Here is a 20,788-nt window from a genome sequence, read left to right as displayed (position 1 = left end):
TACAATACTTTATATATTGTACAGCGCCAAGCATAAATGAGTACACTTCTTTTGAAAATGTATATTTGTATGCATTTCCCAGTGAATATAAATGATATCTATTGGTGCATTTTTTGCATTTATGCAAACAGTCATTATATTCATTAAAATAAGAGGATAAGAAAAATAATACACAAAAATAAATAAAAAATTTAAGTTTGGTTTCCATACTTTCCTTGAACTTATTCAGGGGTGTATTCATTTTTTGCAATATGATCTTGATTTATTTGTAAGATTAGTGTCAGTTTTCAGTTGCAATGTAAAACCAATATTCCAAATTTGTGCAAAAATCGCATAGTATGGAATCCCATTGAAAATGTAAAAGTAAAATCGATGTTTACCTGACAAATCTGTTATGCCGAGCACTGCATATACAGTTTGGTTCACTAGCATTATTAAGACACCATGAGATAAAAATGGCAGAATTTATTATAAATTATTCATCTTTTTAAAATTATTACTCTTAATAGTTAAACAATATAACTTCCCCATCATTTTAAACAATGTCTTCTTCAAATTAGTGTATGCTTGGTTGAGGGTGGGACCAAATTCGCAATCATGTTAAATAACAAACCACTAAATAAATAAATAAACCACTAAATAAATAAATAAATAAATAAATAAATAAATAAATAAATAAATAAATAAATAAATAAATAAAGTCTTAACAAACAAAATCAAGACTTGCCCTACATTTTTTCTTGTTTGAGAAGTTGTTTTTCTTACGTGCGTACACTGTAAAAAAAAAAAAAAAGGTTCGGTCAGTTAGTCCTGACAGCATATGTTTTAGGTCATTTTAACTTATTAAACTAAGTAAATCATGTTCTAACTTAATTTTATAAGTTATGCAAGCTGTTTCAAGTCAGTTATGAAAGTTATGCAAGCTGTGTTAAGTCAGTTTAACATAATATAAGTTCAATAGATTATACACTCTCATAAATAAAGGTACAGGAGCTGTCACTGGGGCAGTACCTTTTCAAAAACTACATATTTGTACCAAAAGAGTCCACAGTGGTACCTAAAAGGTGCATATTAGTACTTAAATGTACCTAAAAAGTACATTTGAAGTTATGGACCCTTCAGGAACAAATATGTACATTTTGAAAAGATACTGCCCCAGTGACAGCTCCTGTACCTTTATTTCTGAAAGTAAGGTTCATTTGATTCAGCTTTAGGCAACCAGGATTTTTGTACAGTGTACTTACCTAATATATACTTACTTCACACACACATACACACAATACACTCTCAGAAATAAAGGTACGCGAGCTGTCACTGGGGTAGTACATTTTCAAAAGGTATGCATTTGTACTTAAAGGGTCCATATTGGTACATCAAAAGTATATATACTGTAAGTACCTACAAATTTTAAGAGGAACACTTTTGTACTATTTAGGTACTAATAGTGACAGCTATTAGCCCAGTGACAGCTTGTGTACCTTTATTTCTGAGAGTGTAGGAGGAAAAGGTGATCCATTCTGATCTAAAAAAACAATTCATTGAATTTACTTAGACGATATATAAAGAGTTGCTCCAAACTCAAGGATCTCATGCTAGTGTTGTAATGCTATTGTAGCCACATAAATATGAAATGTACATTAAAATACAGTACATTATATGTGTTTGTCTATAATACAAACTATTAGCATATTTAACAACTACAGCATTATCAGTGTCTATAATATAAAATTCTACTTTAGTTCTGTTGTTTATTTCAAATATAAAACTTTGCATTTTGAACAAAAATATATCTACTGCAAAAATGCAGTTGTGTTGAATTGAAGGATCTTAATTGCACTCAAAAATTATTTTACGGCTTGTTCAAACTACTTATGAGCTGAAACATCACAATTCTTGAGATTTTCCAGGGACAACTTAATTGTTTTATGTTCAATGTACTTAAATTTGTTGGGACAACATGAATGAATTGTGTGGAACCCTGCATTTTAAAGTGTGTGTGATAGAGTAGATCAGACTCAGCAGACAGTGTAAGTTACAGTCATATGTCTTACTTGTTTACTAAGGAAACTGACACCAGTTAATAACCTGGTAAAGAAAGCTGACCCACAGCTGACTGGCTTGTACACCTTGAGCAGCATTTTTACCATGACAAAAGTATTTGATTTGAATTTTAGAAAATTAAAAACCAAACATAACACAATTTAATCAACTTAAAGGCAGTTAGATTAATTATACCAACAACAAAATATATATTTGTGGTTTAAATCGGGCATAGCTCTTTACAATTGTAGGTTATTATTTACAGTGTAAGGATGTTGTGTCACTAATTTGACTTTATTTATAAAAATGTGTGTTTTATTTAGTTTTTTATGTTGATTCTGAACATTAAATTCAAAAATATGTTGCAAAAGTTATTCGCAGAAGAAAAAAAAATGACATTCAATGCACGATAATACTTTATACACCAAAAAAAAAAAAAAAAAAAAGAAAAAAAAGAAAGATCATGTTAGGCACATTTAGATCAATAGTTTGATGACATGTGAAAATTTATAGTGTTAATAGTGTTAATTTATTATATTAAGATTATAGTTATATAACAATTTGGTAACACTTAACAATAAGGTTGTATTAGTTAATGCATTTACTAATGAACAAACAATGAACTATACATGTATTTGTTCATGTTAGTGAATGTTAAAAAATAAATGCAGTGCATTGACTAATGCTAATAAGCATGAATTTGTAATTTAATAATGCATAGTAAATGTTGAACTATGATTAAAACAAGTTTTATGCATTCTTAGTTCATGTTAGTAAATACATGATCTAAGATTAAGTAATGAAACTTTACTGTAAAGTTTGACCCATCATTTATTATTATAACATGTTTTATATATTTTAATGAGTACAAGACGGAATGAGAACATTGTTTAATTTTTACATAAGCATAACTATCATGAAAAAAACACTTTAGTCGATTATAGTATAACACTATAGTGTTTTTGAACTATAGTAAATTGTATTACACTGTATAGTATTTTTCCCAGTGATAAGTTGCAGATGGAAGGGCATCCACTGCGTAAAACATATTCTGGATAAGTTGGCGGTTCATTCCACTGTGGTGACCCCAGTTCAATAAAGGGACTAAGCAGAAAATAAAATAAATAAATGTATAGTACACTCTCAGAAATAAAGGTACAAGAGCTGTCACTGGGGTGGTACCTTTACAAAAGGTACAAATTTTTACCTAAAAGGTCCATATTAGTACCTCAAGGGTACATATTAGTACCTAAAGGGTACAAAAGTGTTCCGCTTACAATTTGTAGGTACTAATATATACTTTTGAGGTACCCAATATGGACCCTTCAAGTACAAATGTGTACCTTTTAAAGAGGTACCACCCCAGTGACAGCTTGTATACCTTTATTTCTGAGAGTGTATTTACAACACTTTGTTGTATACTTTAGTGTAGTTACTAATGTAAATTGTGAGGTATTGTATTATAAACCTTATAGTTGTAGAAAACCACAGTACTGGGTAACTTGCTTATATTTCTATAGTGGTTGTATTAGCATAGCCACTAAATTATTACCATGGCAGATTAATTAAGTACCTACCCACAGTATTGAATGGTTCAAAAACACTATTTACTATAAATTACAAAAGTACTTTTTTCTGACAACAATACAAATTATTCCACCCCCTCTTATTTAGATTTCATTAACCCAGATGTTATTTGTAACATTAAAGCAGACACTTTACACATGCTTTTAACATGCTTTTAAACAAAAACAATTTAAAATTGAATACAAAATTAACATGCCAAATAAACTTACACTACAAGTATAGACTCAGTTTGACTCAGAATCAGAATGAACTTTATTCGCCCAGTGTGAGCAAACACACACATTTTTTTTTTTTTTTTTTTTTTTTGGTTTTCTGGAGCTCAGGTACATATACATCGACACAAGATGACATATTATTTTAAGTATAAATTTAAATAAATGGAAAATGTAGTAAACATTACAAGTTACAAAGTTATATATACACATCTAGATGGTTTATGGGCAATATATGCATTGTTGACTTTTAAACTTTAACAATAAAAAAAAATGTTTGTATAAAAGTATTTACAATTAAGTGGCTTTATTGGTTACAAATGAGTTGAATATACAATTAATAACAAACTCATTTTCAAACTCAATCCTAAAAGTGTGCAAAACTGATTGTCTTTTTTTATTATTATTCTCTTTATGACATTCTTCAACGAATAGCTTTAAGATCTCACTGTAAACCTAGAATGGCATAAAAGCTCAGATCATGTTCAACATAAAGATTCAGCAGTCTATATCAAAAAAACGACACACTTTCCATGCAAAACTTCCAGATCAAACATGATATGCCATTATCCGCGTTATCTGAAAAGAGCCCCACCTCTCTGAGCTTCTTTGGGACGTGAAGTTCAATGACAGCACTGGATACAATGAGCACATTTCTCAAGCTCGCCTCCAGAGCACGAGAGCAATGCACAGCAGATGCCTTTTTATTTGCTTTAACGCCTCGCGCAGTTGATTCAGTGATTCAATAGACCACAAGAGCATTAGTTCACTATCGGCCATAGAGCTGAATTCACAAAGCTTTTACTTGGAATATCTTAAAAAGAAAAAAAAAAAACGACTAGAAGCAGAGCGCGAAGCATCACCGTCTTGAGGAGCAGCGAAGAGCGCGAAAACGTCGCGTCAAAGGTAAACACGAATCCTCTTCAGCTTTTTATATCCGCTTTTAAAGTTTTATCTATTGTGTAAACTGGAAAATATTAGTGTTAATAATTGGATAGTCCCACCGTGTCTCATTTTAAGTTTAATTTCTCATTTCAGGTTTATTAAACCGACAAAATCGACATCAGTTGTGGGTTATGATAAAATCTGTTGGTGTGTCTTGTGTATACTGTTTTTTACCTTGCCTTGAAGGCAGTTATGTTGTTTGGAAATATTTGTAAATTATTATTTAGACTATAAAGTTTAAAATGCATATTTGAACTTTTTTGTTGTGCATGTGTTGCTTAAAGAAAGGATCTTTTAATAACGTTTTTTTAAATTTTTTATCACCGTTGTGTATATATGTCAGTGAACTTTATCAATAATGTTTTTACTTGCATTTTTGAGTTTGAGTGTTTAATATAAATGTCGGTCATTAATATAATTTTAAAGCTGCCGGAAAAAGTGCAATGAAAACTTTTGAATCACTTTGATTTCACTCCAACATTTAAAGCAGTCATTAAACATAAGTTTCTGACTTAGATAAATAAATTAGTTATTAAGTAAGTGGTAAACAGTAAGTAACAAGGCTATATCGTTATACTGCTCTTGGCTGGTTAATTTGCTGGCAGTTGTACTCTTTTTTTCCCCTGCAATTTATATTGTCGGACATTAAAAATAAACGTATCTCATTAAAAACAATCATTTATTCTTCTTTAAAGGGTTGTAATTAACGTTGTTTTCTAATTTATTTGAATTAGGCCATTCACCTTTTTTCATATCTTATTTGAGCTTTGGGAGGAGCTTAAAACTTATAAAGTTCTTCATTTTTACCTCAGAAATTAATTATTCGAGTAACCATTTGGTTCTTGCAGTGAAGAGTTCTAAAAATGCTTGAAGAACTTTTTTTTAAATCTAAACAACCTTTTTATCCACGGTTAAGAATCTTTTGTGGAGTGGAAATGCTTTTAAAATGACTTTATGCAACTAATAATGAACCTTAATTATTTAAGAGTAAGTCGCTGAAGCAAAAAAAAGTCATAAATAATTTTGCGTTTTTTTTTCTATAAAGGTCAGTAGTGCTACAAATGATTATTATAATTTCACGAACACGAATGAAACTATCAGTCACGCTCTCACAAGGCATGAAGGACACTAAAAACAGTCGGTAATTTATGTCTGTTCAACGCTAAAATATGTTGCTGGCCGTTTCAGGGATTGACTGATGTTGCAGAGCGAGAGCAGAAAACAGCTAGAAAACAGACAATTCCCTTGAGCGTTGGATAAGGTATGTGAACCAACACACACTGCCACAAAATGACTCGATCTCCAGAATTATTTTTAGTGAATATACGGTTAATTTATTTTTATTTGCTAGCATTTTTTTTTCTAAGGAATATATAAATTAATCAAAGCAGTCTTTACCAATTACATGAGAATGAATCTGTTTGACATCCTTCAGCAGAAAGGCATTATTCAGTGATTCATTGCTTTCATGATAATTGCGATTCTAAAATTCAAATGGATATTTGAAAAGCAATTAATTATATATTTTACAACCTATGGATGGCACCACACTGTATCGACGTCTAGCCCTATTTACCTGTCTGATACTGTCTTCTGTATCACAGTTCAATCAAAGGAGTCTTGGAGTCTGATTACCTTACAGTAACAATATATATATATATATATATATATATATATATATATATATATATATATATATATATATATATATATATATATATATATATATATATATATATGTATACTGGAAGTCAGCATATTAAACAATACGCAAGAAACAATTTCATGCATTTCCTTGGGCAAATAATCAACATCTACGAATACTCTGATGAGATTGTATTTAAATGGTATTGCTTCACAGATAAAGGAGCATTTAGTCTTGCAATTTTCTGATAGACCTCCAGCATTAAATAAGGATTATAATGTAGGACAGTGCACTTAGGCCTATTTAGACCGCAGTGTACTCAGGGACTTTCTGTTCATGACAATTATAGGTCAGAAAGGAGTCTTCAGTTTGCACACAGTTAGCAGATTGGTTTCATTTAACTAAACCAGCTTTGAAAAAGTGAAGGCATTTCATTTCATTTGATCTTATTTCTTCCAAAAAAATGCCTGAGGTATATTTGGTTAGATGATGGATTTGGTGTGTAATGTCCTATTCTTGTAGCTATTAGACTTCCTCTTTCTGTATTGACCTCGACAGGTCACATAAGTAATTTTTTAAACGCATGATTAATTTCACAGTAGGGTTAACATACATATAGATGAAGTTCAATGCATCAAGCAGACACATCTACCACTTAACATAAATGGCTAACCTTGTTAGGTACTGATTATCATCAGCGGTGGTCCAATATAATGGATAGTTAAACTAGCTGTGTTATTATTGAGCTTTACAAACAAATCACTCTATTCATAAAGCATACACCTATAATGCACATGATTATCTTCACCTAAATGAATATGAAAATGTGTAGTATATTTTAACATTATATGAGATTATGTTTAAAGCGTGATGAGAGTTATTTTACAGTGTTGGCAATTAATTTTGTAGTGTATCATATTTTTCTTTTCATATTCCAGTAATGGGATGAGAGGTCGTATGAGGCTATTGGGAGACAAAAGCCAGCGGGATGGGATCTAAATGAGGTTTAGGGGCCACAGATGGGACCCCTTTTTCCCTGTCAATTTGACTTGGCTTTTCAAAACACTTGACCTTTTGTACTAATTCTATTATCACGACAAAATGAAAACGTCACAATTAAACCCACTATTGCGCGTAATGTCATCAGCGTCTTTAAAATATTAACTTACAGCTTGTAATGGCGACATTTAAAATAAAAAACGCAAATTTTAAATTTTCGAAAAGGGAATTTTAATTCGCGGTATTAAAAAAAATATGATGCCGCTTTTAACAATTGTAGGCCTATTTTTTATATTCGGATCAATAGTGCATTTTGCTATTACTGAGAAATGTTATTGATGAGACAGTTGATGTCATCGGCATCAAGCGATTTGTTTTATACTCAGATGTGGTCGATTCAGTACGTACAGCCCATGTATTTCCCTCATAATGATGAAAAAATGACATGCCGACATTTGTCGCCTTTCGCTTGATTTATGAACGCGTGGAAATTGGCTCAATACAGCGTGACAGTTTGGACAGTTTGAGTGTGTGACAATGTAGATGCTGATAACGAAATAATAAAGCATAAACAACTACCTGACTGCGTTTTACACCTTTAAAGCGTTATATTAAAGACGGATAAGAATAATTAAAAACTGACACTTTTTTTCTACTTATTTTACATCATGCCTTAAACTCTTAAAAATAGCCTATATATTTTCTATTGGCATTAATGGTTACATGAAGAATATTTGACGTCTATGGAATTTTTTATTTATTGAAAGGATTTAGTGGAACAAAAGGTTATTTAGCTTATTGTTTAAACGTTATTTACTGTATAATAAAAAAAATGGTTATCTGATATTTTTTGGGGGGGAACCTAAAAAATTGCACCACTATAAAAAACGCCTTTTTGGTTCATTTTTTTAGAGTGTAGGCTTGCAATAACTATGCATAGTTCTATAAAAAGATAATTATTCAGTCTCATTAAAAAGCGATTTATACTCATGCTATTGATCTATATTTTAAACACAAAAACAAATTAGGCTACAGATTCTCTGCGTGGTGTGATATAAAAAAAAATATTCAATATATGAAACCGCTTGTTGTTTCTCTGTATACTAAATTTTATACCAAATTAAACAAAACAGATTGTAGATCTTTTAAATGAAAAATGTTTTAGGCTACCTGTGATCGGCGTGTTATGATAGGCTATTTAAATTAAAAGTAACACGTTTTACATAAAGAACACTTTCTCTTTTTTGTCGATTATACTGATTACACATGGGTCCTTCACGGCGCTCTTCTCCTAATTCAGAAATGAGCTCTGCGCGCGCGGCATCACCCGGGGCCCCTGCGGCTCCTGTCTGAGCTTCTCTTTAGCGTGTTTGAGTGGCAGTTAGTGAAACGTCATTGGCTCTTCAGAGGGGCAGAGCCACGCCAATCACTCACATCCAGCTCCGGCAATAAGAGCCAGTGTGTGAGGCGCGCACTTATTCGCTCTGTCTCTATTCTTACTACTGTTACTGGACACGATAAAGGAGCCTGTCCGAGCATTTATCCTGCTTCTAATTGTAAAGTTCGTGGTCTCGCTGACCGTTTTCATTGATTTCCAAAAGCGAAATTTCGTATGTGGAATATAGGCTATACGACATGATTTGTGCTCTGTAGCGTTTGGAAAACTCCGACAGCGCGCGGAGGTAAGAAAAAGGCTAACTTTTCCTCTTCTCCGTGTCCGACTGAATATTACGGTTTTGTTTAGGTTTAGTCATTTTAGGTGATTTGTGCTTGGCGTAAAAAGTGAATCTGATGAGACAGAATTATATGCTTTAATGTGTATTATTATTATTATTATTATTATTATAATTATTGTGGTTGTATTTACCTATAACATGAAGCATCATCTAAACCTTAAACAGCGACGTTCTATGTATTTTATGTGAAGAAAAAAAGCTGACAATAATTTACGGCTAAATATTAAATTATCTGTCATTTCGCGATGTTGTAGCCTATTATATTCGCAAATTCTTAAAGATACCCAGAGTATTTGAAAACGATTACAATAGCCTATTAAAAACATTACACGCAATGTTTATATTGAAGCAACACAAAGTTGTAATGTCTCAAAGGGTTTTAAGGAGCAAATTAATAATTGCACCGATTTATGGACGCGCTGATCCTATATATTTGTTTTCTTTAATTGCAATCATATTGATTTAAATTTACCACATTTTGTTTTTTGTTTTAAATATTTTTTCCCATTTCACTCGCATCACATTCAGATCTACAAATGTTTCAAAGAAATTGTTTAATTCTCCATATATTTGTATATTTAAATTTCATTCATGAAATTCATTTATTAATAAAGCATATTAAAGTCAACTGTAGCTGTCAAAGTGCTATACATTAAATCAAGAAAAGAAAATAAGGAAACATAAAATAATTACACGGAAATAAAATTTTGCTATTCAATAATTATGCCACATCTGGTTATAACCAAATTATTCAATGACACAGGCCTACTTTGTATAGGTATAAATGAATGCAGCTGAACCTTTTGAATTAATTTTATAAGCTAAATCGATTTTTTATGATGTGTTTACAGACAAAAAACCTCCAGTCAGTGGTCTCCATAGCATGGACAAGAGTCTTCTGCCTAGACCAAAAGACATTGTGATGGCAACCCCACCGAGTTCATTTCAGCAGGAGCCCCTCACACCTCCAAGATCCTCACTTAAGCCCAACCAAGTTGGACAGGTCATCCTCTACGGGGTACCAATTGTTTCACTGGTAATTGACAATCAAGAGCGGCTATGCCTGGCTCAGATATCCAACACCCTGTTAAAGAACTACAGCTACAATGAGATCCACAACCGTCGAGTAGCTCTCGGCATCACCTGTGTGCAGTGCACCCCAGTCCAGCTTGAGATCCTTCGGCGGGCAGGTGCCATGCCCATTTCATCCCGGCGCTGTGGCATGATCACCAAACGGGAAGCGGAACGGCTTTGCAAGTCTTTCCTGGGCGAGAACTCTCCACCCAAACTGCCAGACAACTTTGCGTTTGAAGTGATGCATGAATGTGCTTGGGGCTGCCGGGGAAGTTTCATCCCAGCACGCTACAACAGCTCCAGGGCTAAATGCATCAAGTGCTCCTACTGCAATATGTACTTCTCCCCGAACAAATTCATCTTCCACTCACACCGCACACCCGAGGCCAAGTACACACAGCCAGATGCCGCCAACTTCAACTCCTGGCGTCGGCACCTTAAACTGGCAGAAAAAACACCACCCGACGACCTGATGTTTGCCTGGGAGGATGTAAAAGCCATGTTCAATGGAGGAAGTCGTAAGAGAGCGCTTCCTTCCTCTCACTGCTCATCTTTGAGTGCAGTCAAAGCTGTAAACTCAGTTCTGCCCCACATGATCTCTCCCGAACTGGCCCAGAAGAGGGGACGATATGAGGATGATGATGATTTGGACTCCAACAGCCTCTCACCTCGAAAAGCACCTCGCAGTTACCCCGTTATTCCGGTCCCAAGTAAAGGTTTCGGGATGTTGCAAAAGTTCCCAACTACGTCACTATTCCCCAGCCCCTACACCTTCCCTGCATTTGGCCTGTGCCCGCAGAAGAAGGACGACAGCGAGGCAAGCAATGGACAGAAAAATAACAGCCTCTCAGGTCTTCTTTGGCCTGGCCGTAAAGATGCTTTTTATCCTCCTTTCTGCATGTTCTGGCCCCCAAGGGCAACAGGGGGTATTCCAGTACCCACTTACCTGCAACCCCAACCCAATGCTTTGTCCTCCCTCACAGAAAGCCCATCTCTCAGACAAGCTTTTTTGGATCTGTCTGAGCAGGGCGATGCTGGTTCAGGCTTGGATACAAACCCCAGATCTGGGCTGTTTGACAGTGACTGCCCACCCGTGACCTCAGAACTACGACCTGCCCCAGAAGGCTGGCTAAAGCTGCTAGACGCCCCCTCCCTACAAGCCCGCAAGGCCAGTTACCACTCTGCCTTCCGGCCAGTGGTCAAAGACACAGAAAGCATCGCCAAACTCCACGGCAGCCTGGAGGACTTCGGCCCTGAGAGGCACCTTTCCCCAGGAACCAGCTGCAGCTACCAAAGTGACAGTGCAGAAAGTGACGAGGAGCAAGAAGTGGATGTGGAGACGAAACAGGATGAGGAACAGGAGGACTTTGGCAGCCGTGCAGCGCAGACACCACCGCAGCCGTGCGGCATGCACATGCGTGGACTTCCTGACAGCCAAACAACAGCCGAACAGGCCAAAGAACAAGCCTCCTTCCCAAGCATACCCGCTGAGACCCCGGCAGAGGACAAACCAGGCCTCGCTGTCAGTCCGCCTACTATCCTCAAAGTCCCCAGCCCCGTTCACGGCTCGCTGGAGGAAAGCGCCGCGTACAGAAATGTAAATATTCCCTCCAGGCACTTTAACTAATTATTTAAATGCAGGCCATCGGCTGGCAGGGTCCATATGCATAACAAGATTGATAGCCTGTGTTCCCTGCAGAAATGAAATATTCAGAGCTCTTTGATCCCTTCTAATAAGCCCAGTCGTGTTTTGTTTAATGGCGACATTATGTTTGCTCCCCTTTGTCACTTCTGCCTATTAGCCCTTTTAATCTTTAACCCTCTGACGCTACATTAACAGACAGATCGGGAAGAGCGACAGCAATTGAAACGGGAATTCTTCAGCAATTAGCCTCAACATGCACATGCGCACACACACACACACACACACACACACACACACACACACACACACACACAAAGGGGCGTGTTGATTTATCTAAAGAAACTCTGTAGCACGACACAGCCAAACAAACATCAGGATCATATATAAAACATAACAGCGTTGCCATTCTCAAGGCTAATCAATTCTGTGCTTTTGGCTGACTGATATATTTTGTTGCTCTCTGTTCAACCTTTGGCCAGGTGTTATGAATCAGTTCTAATCAGACATCGCTGGTGTTTTATGGTTACAGGCTCACAAGAGCAGAGACGATGGGCTGCCAGCTTACGCAACCAAAAACAAAACAGCCATCTCAGGTGAGAAATGATTTTAAAGTCAACATCATACACATTTAAAGGTTGCACCTTAATTTACATTATGTGCCCTTACATTGTACTGACAAAGTACAGATTATATAAGATTACTTCTTTACATGGTTTAAGGTTATGTTCAGGGGGAGGTTTAGGGATAGGAATGACCTAAAATAAGTACATAAAATAAATCAAGTGATGCCATAAAAAAAAAATTTCGTTCACCAAAGAAGCTTGTTTTTTTTCTAGTGTGAAGAATATTTGAATAATCTAAAGAAGCTTTTTCCACTATAAAAAACCTTTAAAAGGTTCATGGAAACATTAATGGCAGTAAAGAAGATTTATTTTCATTCTTTACATGTGAAACAGGCCTGTAAAATAAAGGGCTCCCCATTTGAAAGTAAATACATTTACCAAATGAAATGTTCAATAACTTTCAAAAAATGATCACAGTTTATGCTTTCCATATTAACACTTGATTCAGGTGTGTACATGCATTCACATTTTTACATTTTCTTTCAGATGACAACAAAGAGCAAAGCAGCTTTTTCGTCTCAGAGACAGAGACATCCGCACCGGAATACTGGCGAGAAAACCCAAGTAAGAGCGCACGCCACTTTATCTCCATTGCACATCCGCCACTTACACCAAGAGGGCCGCAAAATAATTTGTGCAGCACAGCTAGCCTATCCCTGCAAGGATATTAGGATTAATCTAAATATAAAAGATACGGGATGGAATATACTCTCGCCGCACTCTTAAAATGGAGCAGCTCTCTCCACAATGTCATTGGGAAAATGTGTTCTGTGGGGAGCCATAACAGTTCAGCAAGACAATCAGCTCAACGCCAGGAAGGTGACAATCACCATTTGAACAATATCAAACGGAAATAATTGCCTTTTGCTTGGCAAAATCTTCCATTAGGAAGATCATAGCTTATTGCCTTTTATCTGTCAGAAAGACATTAAAAGTGTTTTATGACATCTATGGCAACATTTATATTATCCGGCCGATAATGATCTCCTCATATAAGGTATAATATATTTGAAAAAATTACATGAAACAAATTAAATGAAACCACCTTTGCCTGATTGCTAAACGTCTCCGAGGGGCTACTGGGAAACGTGATTAGAACTTCTGATTTTACAAAGTCTAAAGGCAGTGTCTTAAAGATAGTTCTGTTTCTTGGGAGGGAAGGGGGAAAAATAATCTAATTTTCCATTTATATAATGCAAACTGCCTTGGCTTTGACTATTCACGGTTAATTGACTGTCAAACGAGGTTGTTATCCTCAGGCACTGTCTGCAAATTTGCTTGTCAAATGAGACAGAGAGAGGAGGAGAGCGAGAACAAGACCGCTTTCCAAATGAGGAACGCCTTGTTCGGCTTAAGGAGGCAAGACGGGAAATGAGAAGAGAGAGAGAGAGAAAGAGAGAGAGAGTAGAATGAGGGAAGATTATACCTACATGTTGGATCACTTTATTTGAGCCATTTGTGATACAGACACAAAAACACAGTGCCATGCAAATACACAGACTCAAAAGTGTTTAGATTGATTTCCTGATTTACAATAGCATTGAAGCTTTTATCTGCTAATTTTACAATTTCACTTATTTTAGACACATTGCATGTGTTTCTATTATGATGCATTTGAACGCACTAATTATATGCTCTTTGCACTTATTATATATTGCATTATTATATATTTACCATAAATATAGAAATTCACTGATACCATTTACTTAACCAGCTCAAAATCATACTATATTTTATTTCACTTTGTAAATCAATCATGCTTGTCTGACATATCCTGTAATCGCACTGACATCTACTGGCTGCTCTTGGTATTACATCATGTGTGTCAGATCGTATTTTAAATAAAGGATGCTTTATATACTTCTTCTAAGTATTTCAATTTAAACATTTGCTATTTATTTTGCTCAGCAGACCAAAGTCAAGATGCAAACTCTCCTGTATCACTTAAGAAGGATGTTGAGAACATGGAAAAAGGTAAGTTCCCTAACAAATTGCATACACTACTGTTCAAATTTAAAAGGTACAGTAGGATTTTAATACCATTTAAAGAATGGAAAAATAAAGAGACCTTTTTAGGACTTTTAGGATAGTTATATGTGAGTAAATTGTAATTTTGTTTCATTCTGATTACATTTCTTCTATATGTAAAATAAATATTGAGCTTTTTAGACTTTTTCTTTCTTTAAAAAAACATGAAAACAAGATGTGATATTTTCACACATTTAAATACATTTTTAGACAACACAGTACTAATTTTTTAACATCAAAAAAGTTTAGAAAGCAATGTTTGGTGGAAAACCCTCATTTTCAATCAAATAAAAACATTTGTTGTTCTGACCAGTTGTGATTTTTTAAAATAAACAAATAATTTTAAAAAATCTAAATTACAATATTTGTATTTAAAATTTGCAAGATATGTTATCAGACTTTAAAAGATAAAACAAATATGATAATGTTACTGAAACACAAACCTTTTCAATCTAGAGAAACAGATTTTTACATTTTATTTAATGTTTTCACTTAAATATTGACACTGAAGATTTCTTACTGCAAATTTACATTGCAGAAACAAATTACATTGTAAAAATATATTACAATATATTATATAAATTACATTAATCATTATTATCATTAAATATTATATTTACTGATTTGACTGTAAAGTGGGAAAGACTTAAAAATCTTAGCCTGAACATCTGACTATTATTCTAAAAAAGACTGTGTAAAATACATTTTCTATAATTGCTGCAGATGAAATCATCAATATTTTGGGCACAGCTTGAATTGGAGTCTGATCTTGATTTATTGTGTTATTTGTCCTTCAGAGGAACTCCAGAAAGTTCTCCTTGAACAGATAGATTTACGGAGGAGACTGGAGCAGGAGTTTCACGCTCTGAAAGGCAGCTCTCCATTTCCAGTTTTCCGTAAGTGTCCTTACTTCATTACTCAAATCACCATAACACCATTTTTTAAAGAAATTAAAATTTGTAGTAAATTAACTATTAGCTGGAAATTAAATTAGATTAATAAGAAAAAATAAAATCATATTCAAGCAAAACTAAATTAATACCTGAGACTCTTGACGATACACTGAGATCTTATAAAACAATAAACCGATCAGTGCATGAATATTATTTAGATTCGTTTTTTATCTTTTATCAACAGTCAGGATTCGTGAGAGTCTGACACATGAGTATCATAAGACTTTAATGTGTTATTTATTATTATTTTAGGGTAACTTCAAGTTGATCATCATGCCGTGAGTTGACAAAAATAAATTCTCTAGTGAACCTATCAGTTTTTTACAGAGAGATTTTTTTTAAACTACATGCTGGGAAGGTTGCATCGCAATATATCTGTAGTAATATAACCTACAATTTTACTTTTTTCTTCTGAAAATGATTGCTCATTTTGCTAAAGAAGACCTATATTTTTAGGCTGAGGTTGTGTGGATTAATTTAAAGCTGCCTTAATGTGGATTCTGCACATTAAAAGTGATCTACAGCTCACTGAGGCCTACAAACTAACATTAGATTGAAAAAAAATCTTGTTTTTTACCTTCAAAACCTTTTCTTTAGCTGAAATAAGAAAGTGCACAATCTATTTACATCTGTTTATTCTACTTTAAATAGATTTTAACTAAATTTAACTTTAAGGCCACATTATATGCAAAAACTTTAAACGTTTTTCAGTCTAAGGAAGAAATCAGTGTAAAGAAAGCATCTAAAATATAAATCTCCACGGTAGCAACACTTACATTCACTAGACTGCGCAGTTTTATTCGTATTCTATATTTTGAAGGTTTTTGGATTAGGAGATTTACTGAATCGTGGAGAGATAAAAAGAGATTTGCCAAAAAAAAAAAAAAAAAGGTTTGCGATTCTTAAAGCTTGCATGAACCGGAAGATGCTGAGACTTGCTTTAGTATGTTGATGTACTTCCAACTGAAACAAAATATTGAGTATTGGGCGCGGCTTTCTTTTTCGCCTAGTAGCAAACTAATGGTAAGGGAGACATGCTTCCAAAAGCAGAAGCAAATGGTCAGACTTTGATTGAAGATTATCAAAACAAAGTAGATTATATTGCACAGATTGTTCAACAATGTACACTCGCAAAAAACTGTATAAATTTTGACTACAAGGACTTTAATGTAATCAGTTAACTAGGTTGAACAATAATAATTCATTTTTTTACCCTGCCCTGCGGTGTCTTTTCTTCAATGTGTGTATTCTGCAAGTACCATACAGTGATCATAAAATGCCTTTATCTGAAATTTTCCACATTCATATGTTCCACAGATAACTTTCAGGACCAAATGAAGAGAGAACTGGCGTACAGGGAAGAGATGGTACAGCAGTTACAGATGGTAAGGAGTTTTCTGTTAACACAGTCTGCAATAAGGTCACCATCTCCCATATGATTCATTTGCTCATGACCCACACGCAGCACCCTATTATATATGAAATCTGCTGTATATATTATCTGAAGAGGAAGGGTATGAAAATCAGCAGGATCTGGAGTATTATGTTTTATAAAACGGTATTAAACATCGCTTATCAGTGTAACATGCATCACTGCTGCATGTGTGTGTTAACAGAGTAACGTTTATTTTTCTACAGTACAATATATGTGTAGATCATTAATGCACAAAATCAGAAAAATGATAAACAATGAAGTGTAGGAGATGTCTGATTCCTTTTGCTCTTGTATTTGCATATTTAAGGGATTTTTTCCCACCAAAATGCAAATTCTCTCATCATTTACTCATCCTGCACTTGTTCCAAACCTGTTTGAGTTTCTTTCTTCAGAAAAAGGGAAGAAACTCTGAAGAATGTTGGGAAAAAAAGCAATTTAATTTCTTAAAAAAAGGTATTCGGCAGGTTTTTTTTAACAACATTCTTTAAAAAATCTTGTTTTGTGTTAAACAGAATAAAGAAACTCATACACCGATGTAAATAAATATTAAACGCATCACTGAAATAATTGATTCTGATTGGTTAATTATGACATTTCGAAGTATGTTATTCCCAGGTAACAACCAATTAAACTAATGACATATGGCCAAAAAAAATCATATTTACCTTTCGTGAATATATATATCACATACATTTGGCCCTGTATTGCGACTGAATAATTAATAATGCATAATAATAACATAATAAGTAAGTTACTGTATGCTTCATACAGCTGTATTCATATATTTAGTTTTGGGGCAAGTAGCCGTGTAATAAGCAGTATAATGTACATCCAGCCGCATGGATTATCAGCTCGATGTACATTATCACAATTATAACCCTGTGCCTTACATGATGCATTGCTGAAAACAGTATTAAAACCTGCTGAAAACCCATACATTTCACTGGCAAGTGAATACTGGTTATTATAGTTCCACTGATTTGAGAATTCAGCGCAATTGAAAGCGTTTAAAACATTTATTCATGAGAAACACCTGGTTCATTATTATGCATGAGAATGAGGTACAAGAAGTCCAATGTTATATATATTTTTGGTGTATGAAATAAAACCAATTTTATGAATCAAGGATGCTTCAAATTAATCAAAAGTGACAGTAAATATATTTAAAACGCTACAAAAATATTTTAAACTAGATTCACGAAAGAACGTCAGTGTCCACAAAAACATTTTAACATTGACTTGTAATGAGAAACTACTTTCTTGAGCATTAAATCAGCACATTACAATGATCTCTGAAAAATCATGAGTCACTGGAGACTGGACTAATTGATATTAACTGATTCCATCTTTATTTTTCAGATTCCCTATGCAAACATCATTAGAAAAGAAAAAGTCGGGACACATCTAAACAAAAGCTAAATGGTAAGTATCAAAGATATATTCAATAAAATTGTGATGGGACGAGAAATATTATGTGTGGTATTAGATGATTTCAGTTTCAACTGTTTTTGGCAATACTATTTCAGCTTTTCAAAATTTGAGGTGTAAATCATTGTTAGTTTAATTAAGTTAACCATGTTTCAACTTATTTTTTTAAGTCGTGTGAGATTAAACTTAATATCTTAGCTCAGTAAAATGTACGTTTTTAAGTTCATTTGACTGAAGTGTTTTATGGATTTAGGGATGAAATTTATTTTCTTCAATGATGTTTACTATTATTTATTAAACATTTTATATAGCTTATATATTTCAAAACAGCATTGATTTGCCATCCATTTTTAATTTTATTTGAATATTTAATGACTGTATGAATTGTTATGTTTTAGTTCATTTCATCTACAACAATATCAAGCTGCTCTCAACATCATCAGAGACAATGAAGTAAAATCATCTCAGTCTCCGAGGAATCGTCAAACAAAATGAAAATAACCTTTTCGCCGAATCAAAATATCAGCACCTCAACAATCTCTCCAATGAAACCAAATGGCATCAGCGACTGATACACACTTCAGTGCATCTACCAATGATTTAGACTTCAATTGACTTATTTATCTCCTGTACAGAAACCCTTGTTTGATTATTTATGGACTTATTTAAGTTTATTTATGACCCATGCATTCCCTGGTTTGTTGATAACAACGGACTGTACAGTTCTATTAGCCCTAGGTTGTAAATGTACAGAAGGAGCTTGCTTTGGAAGAGCATCTCAAAGTGTGTTAACTTTTCTCGTTTTGCCTGTTTAAATACAACACTGACATAAACACGAGTTTAAAAAAATGTTATTATTAACTGTTCATGCAAATGTATTTAAATATGTTCTTGTAGTTTCTCTACTATTTATGTGGATAATTAAAGTCTATACTATGAAAAAGACTGGACATTCTTACTTTCTTTGAATCTTTCTTTCTTATATTAATTAATTCATTTTATTGGTTATTTTTTAGGTGACCTATAGGATTTTTTTTGATCAAAGGCCTACTAGCTAGCTTGACGATACTTGCTAGCTAACACTCCATTTAGAACAAGAATTATTAGACATTTTGAAGAAATGTTAACTGCTGTGTATAGGATAAAAACTAAAATTACCATTTTATCAACCACACACCTAATAAATACAGTAATTGTACAGAAACTGGTAACAAATTATTTAGTATCCATAATTCAGGGTGACACGGTGGCTCAGTGGTTAGCACTGTCACCTCACAGCAAGAAGGTCGCTGGTTCAAGTTTCAGCTGGGTCAGTTGGCATTTCTGTGTGGGGTTTGCATGTTCTCCCCGTGTTCGCGGGGGTTTCCTCCGGGTGCTCCGGTTTCCCCCACAGTCCAAAGAGATGGAGTATAGGGGAATTGAATAAACTAAAATGGCCGTAGTGTATGTGTGTGAATGAGTGTGTATAGATGTTTACCAGAACTGGGTTGCAGCTGGAAGGGCATCCGCTGTGTAAAACATATGCTGGATAAGTTGGCGGTTCATTCTGCTGTGTAGGCTCCTGATTAATAATGAATGAATTAATTAAATTGGCTGTAGTGTCTGTGTGTGAATGAGTGTGTATGGATGTTTCCCAGAACATGGTTGCAGCTGGATGGGCATCCGCTGTGCAAAACATATGCTGGATAAGTTAGCGGTTCATTCCACTGTGGCGACCCCTGATTAATAAAGTGACTATGCTGAATGAAATTGGCTGTAGTGTATGAGTGTGTATGGATGTTTCCCAGTAGGGCTGTGCAATTAATCGAAATCGAATAGCAAGTTTCGATTAGCTAATGGCGTCTGCTGCTTCAGAAGCATTAATAGACAAATAATAGGCCTATCAAAGAAAACAAAATCACAGACCAAACAAAAACAGGTAATTTTAAAGAGCTAGTACAGGGTGTCGGTCATCTTAGGTGCTGTTTCAATTGCAAAATTATTCCAGTCCACTGCGCCCTGAAAAGTTTTTACAATAAATATGAGTACATTTATTTATAAAGATGTCACTTTGTAAGTATAAGTTGTTTCTAATTAAACAACTTAAATACAGAACGGACTTTGATTTTATCTTGCATGGAAAAAAAAAAGCCAGAATAAAAAAGCAAATTCTGTAGAGTGCTGTAGTAATCCTGTCATATTTAGTTGTGTTGGTATTACCACACAAAAAACAACAGAAAAACCACATACTTCATCTAATGGTAAATTCTTGTGATAATGTACAGTAGAAAGTGCTGTAGTAATCCTGTCATATTTAGCTTTGCTCATTTTTTATGTGGTAAATTTATGTCGTACTGCTGAAATACCACAGGATTACCACAGGACATTTTTGTAAGGGCTGTCGCAGAATTGTTGCCACGGATTACAGATTATTGACCTAAAGCTTGACTACAAAATTA

At 34.3% G+C, this 20,788-nt stretch overlaps 1 protein-coding gene across 3 annotated transcripts; it reads left to right on the top strand.

Moving 5' to 3' along the window:
- The first annotated feature begins 4,493 nt into the window (after positions 1–4,493).
- On the top strand, positions 4,494–19,263 carry skor2 (SKI family transcriptional corepressor 2). Of its 3 annotated transcripts, none has more exons than XM_056466828.1 (10): positions 4,494–4,745; positions 5,973–6,045; positions 10,016–11,835; positions 12,413–12,476; positions 12,993–13,070; positions 14,418–14,480; positions 15,332–15,430; positions 16,805–16,872; positions 18,282–18,344; positions 18,749–19,263. In XM_056466828.1, exons 3-9 carry the CDS (start codon positions 10,048–10,050, stop codon positions 18,339–18,341), a joined length of 2,220 nt encoding a protein of 739 aa, XP_056322803.1. In that variant the 5' UTR covers positions 4,494–4,745; positions 5,973–6,045; positions 10,016–10,047; the 3' UTR covers positions 18,342–18,344; positions 18,749–19,263. The 3 variants fall into 3 exon arrangements, with proteins under 3 accessions (XP_056322803.1, XP_056322801.1, XP_056322802.1); XM_056466826.1 differs by having other exon boundaries at positions 14,415–14,480; XM_056466827.1 differs by lacking the exons at positions 4,494–4,745; positions 5,973–6,045 and adding an exon at positions 8,950–9,110 and having other exon boundaries at positions 14,415–14,480.
- The last annotated feature ends 1,525 nt before the right edge of the window (positions 19,264–20,788 follow it).

This window comes from Danio aesculapii, chromosome 10, assembly GCF_903798145.1.
Source record: "Danio aesculapii chromosome 10, fDanAes4.1, whole genome shotgun sequence".
Taxonomy (NCBI): Eukaryota; Metazoa; Chordata; class Actinopteri; order Cypriniformes; family Danionidae; genus Danio; species Danio aesculapii.
Note: the sequence above shows the minus strand (reverse complement) of the source record. Positions and strands in the feature narration are given on the sequence as shown.

Excerpts from the sequence above, each read along its gene's own strand:
- skor2 (XM_056466826.1), top strand. The coding sequence starts at position 10,048 with ATGGACAAGAGTCTTCTGCCTAGACCAAAAGACATTGTGATGGCAACC. Across the intron at positions 12,477-12,992 it reads AAACAAAACAGCCATCTCAG|ATGACAACAAAGAGCAAAGC; the intron begins GTGAGAAATGAT and ends ATTTTCTTTCAG. Across the intron at positions 15,431-16,804 it reads CTCTCCATTTCCAGTTTTCC|ATAACTTTCAGGACCAAATG; the intron begins GTAAGTGTCCTT and ends TATGTTCCACAG.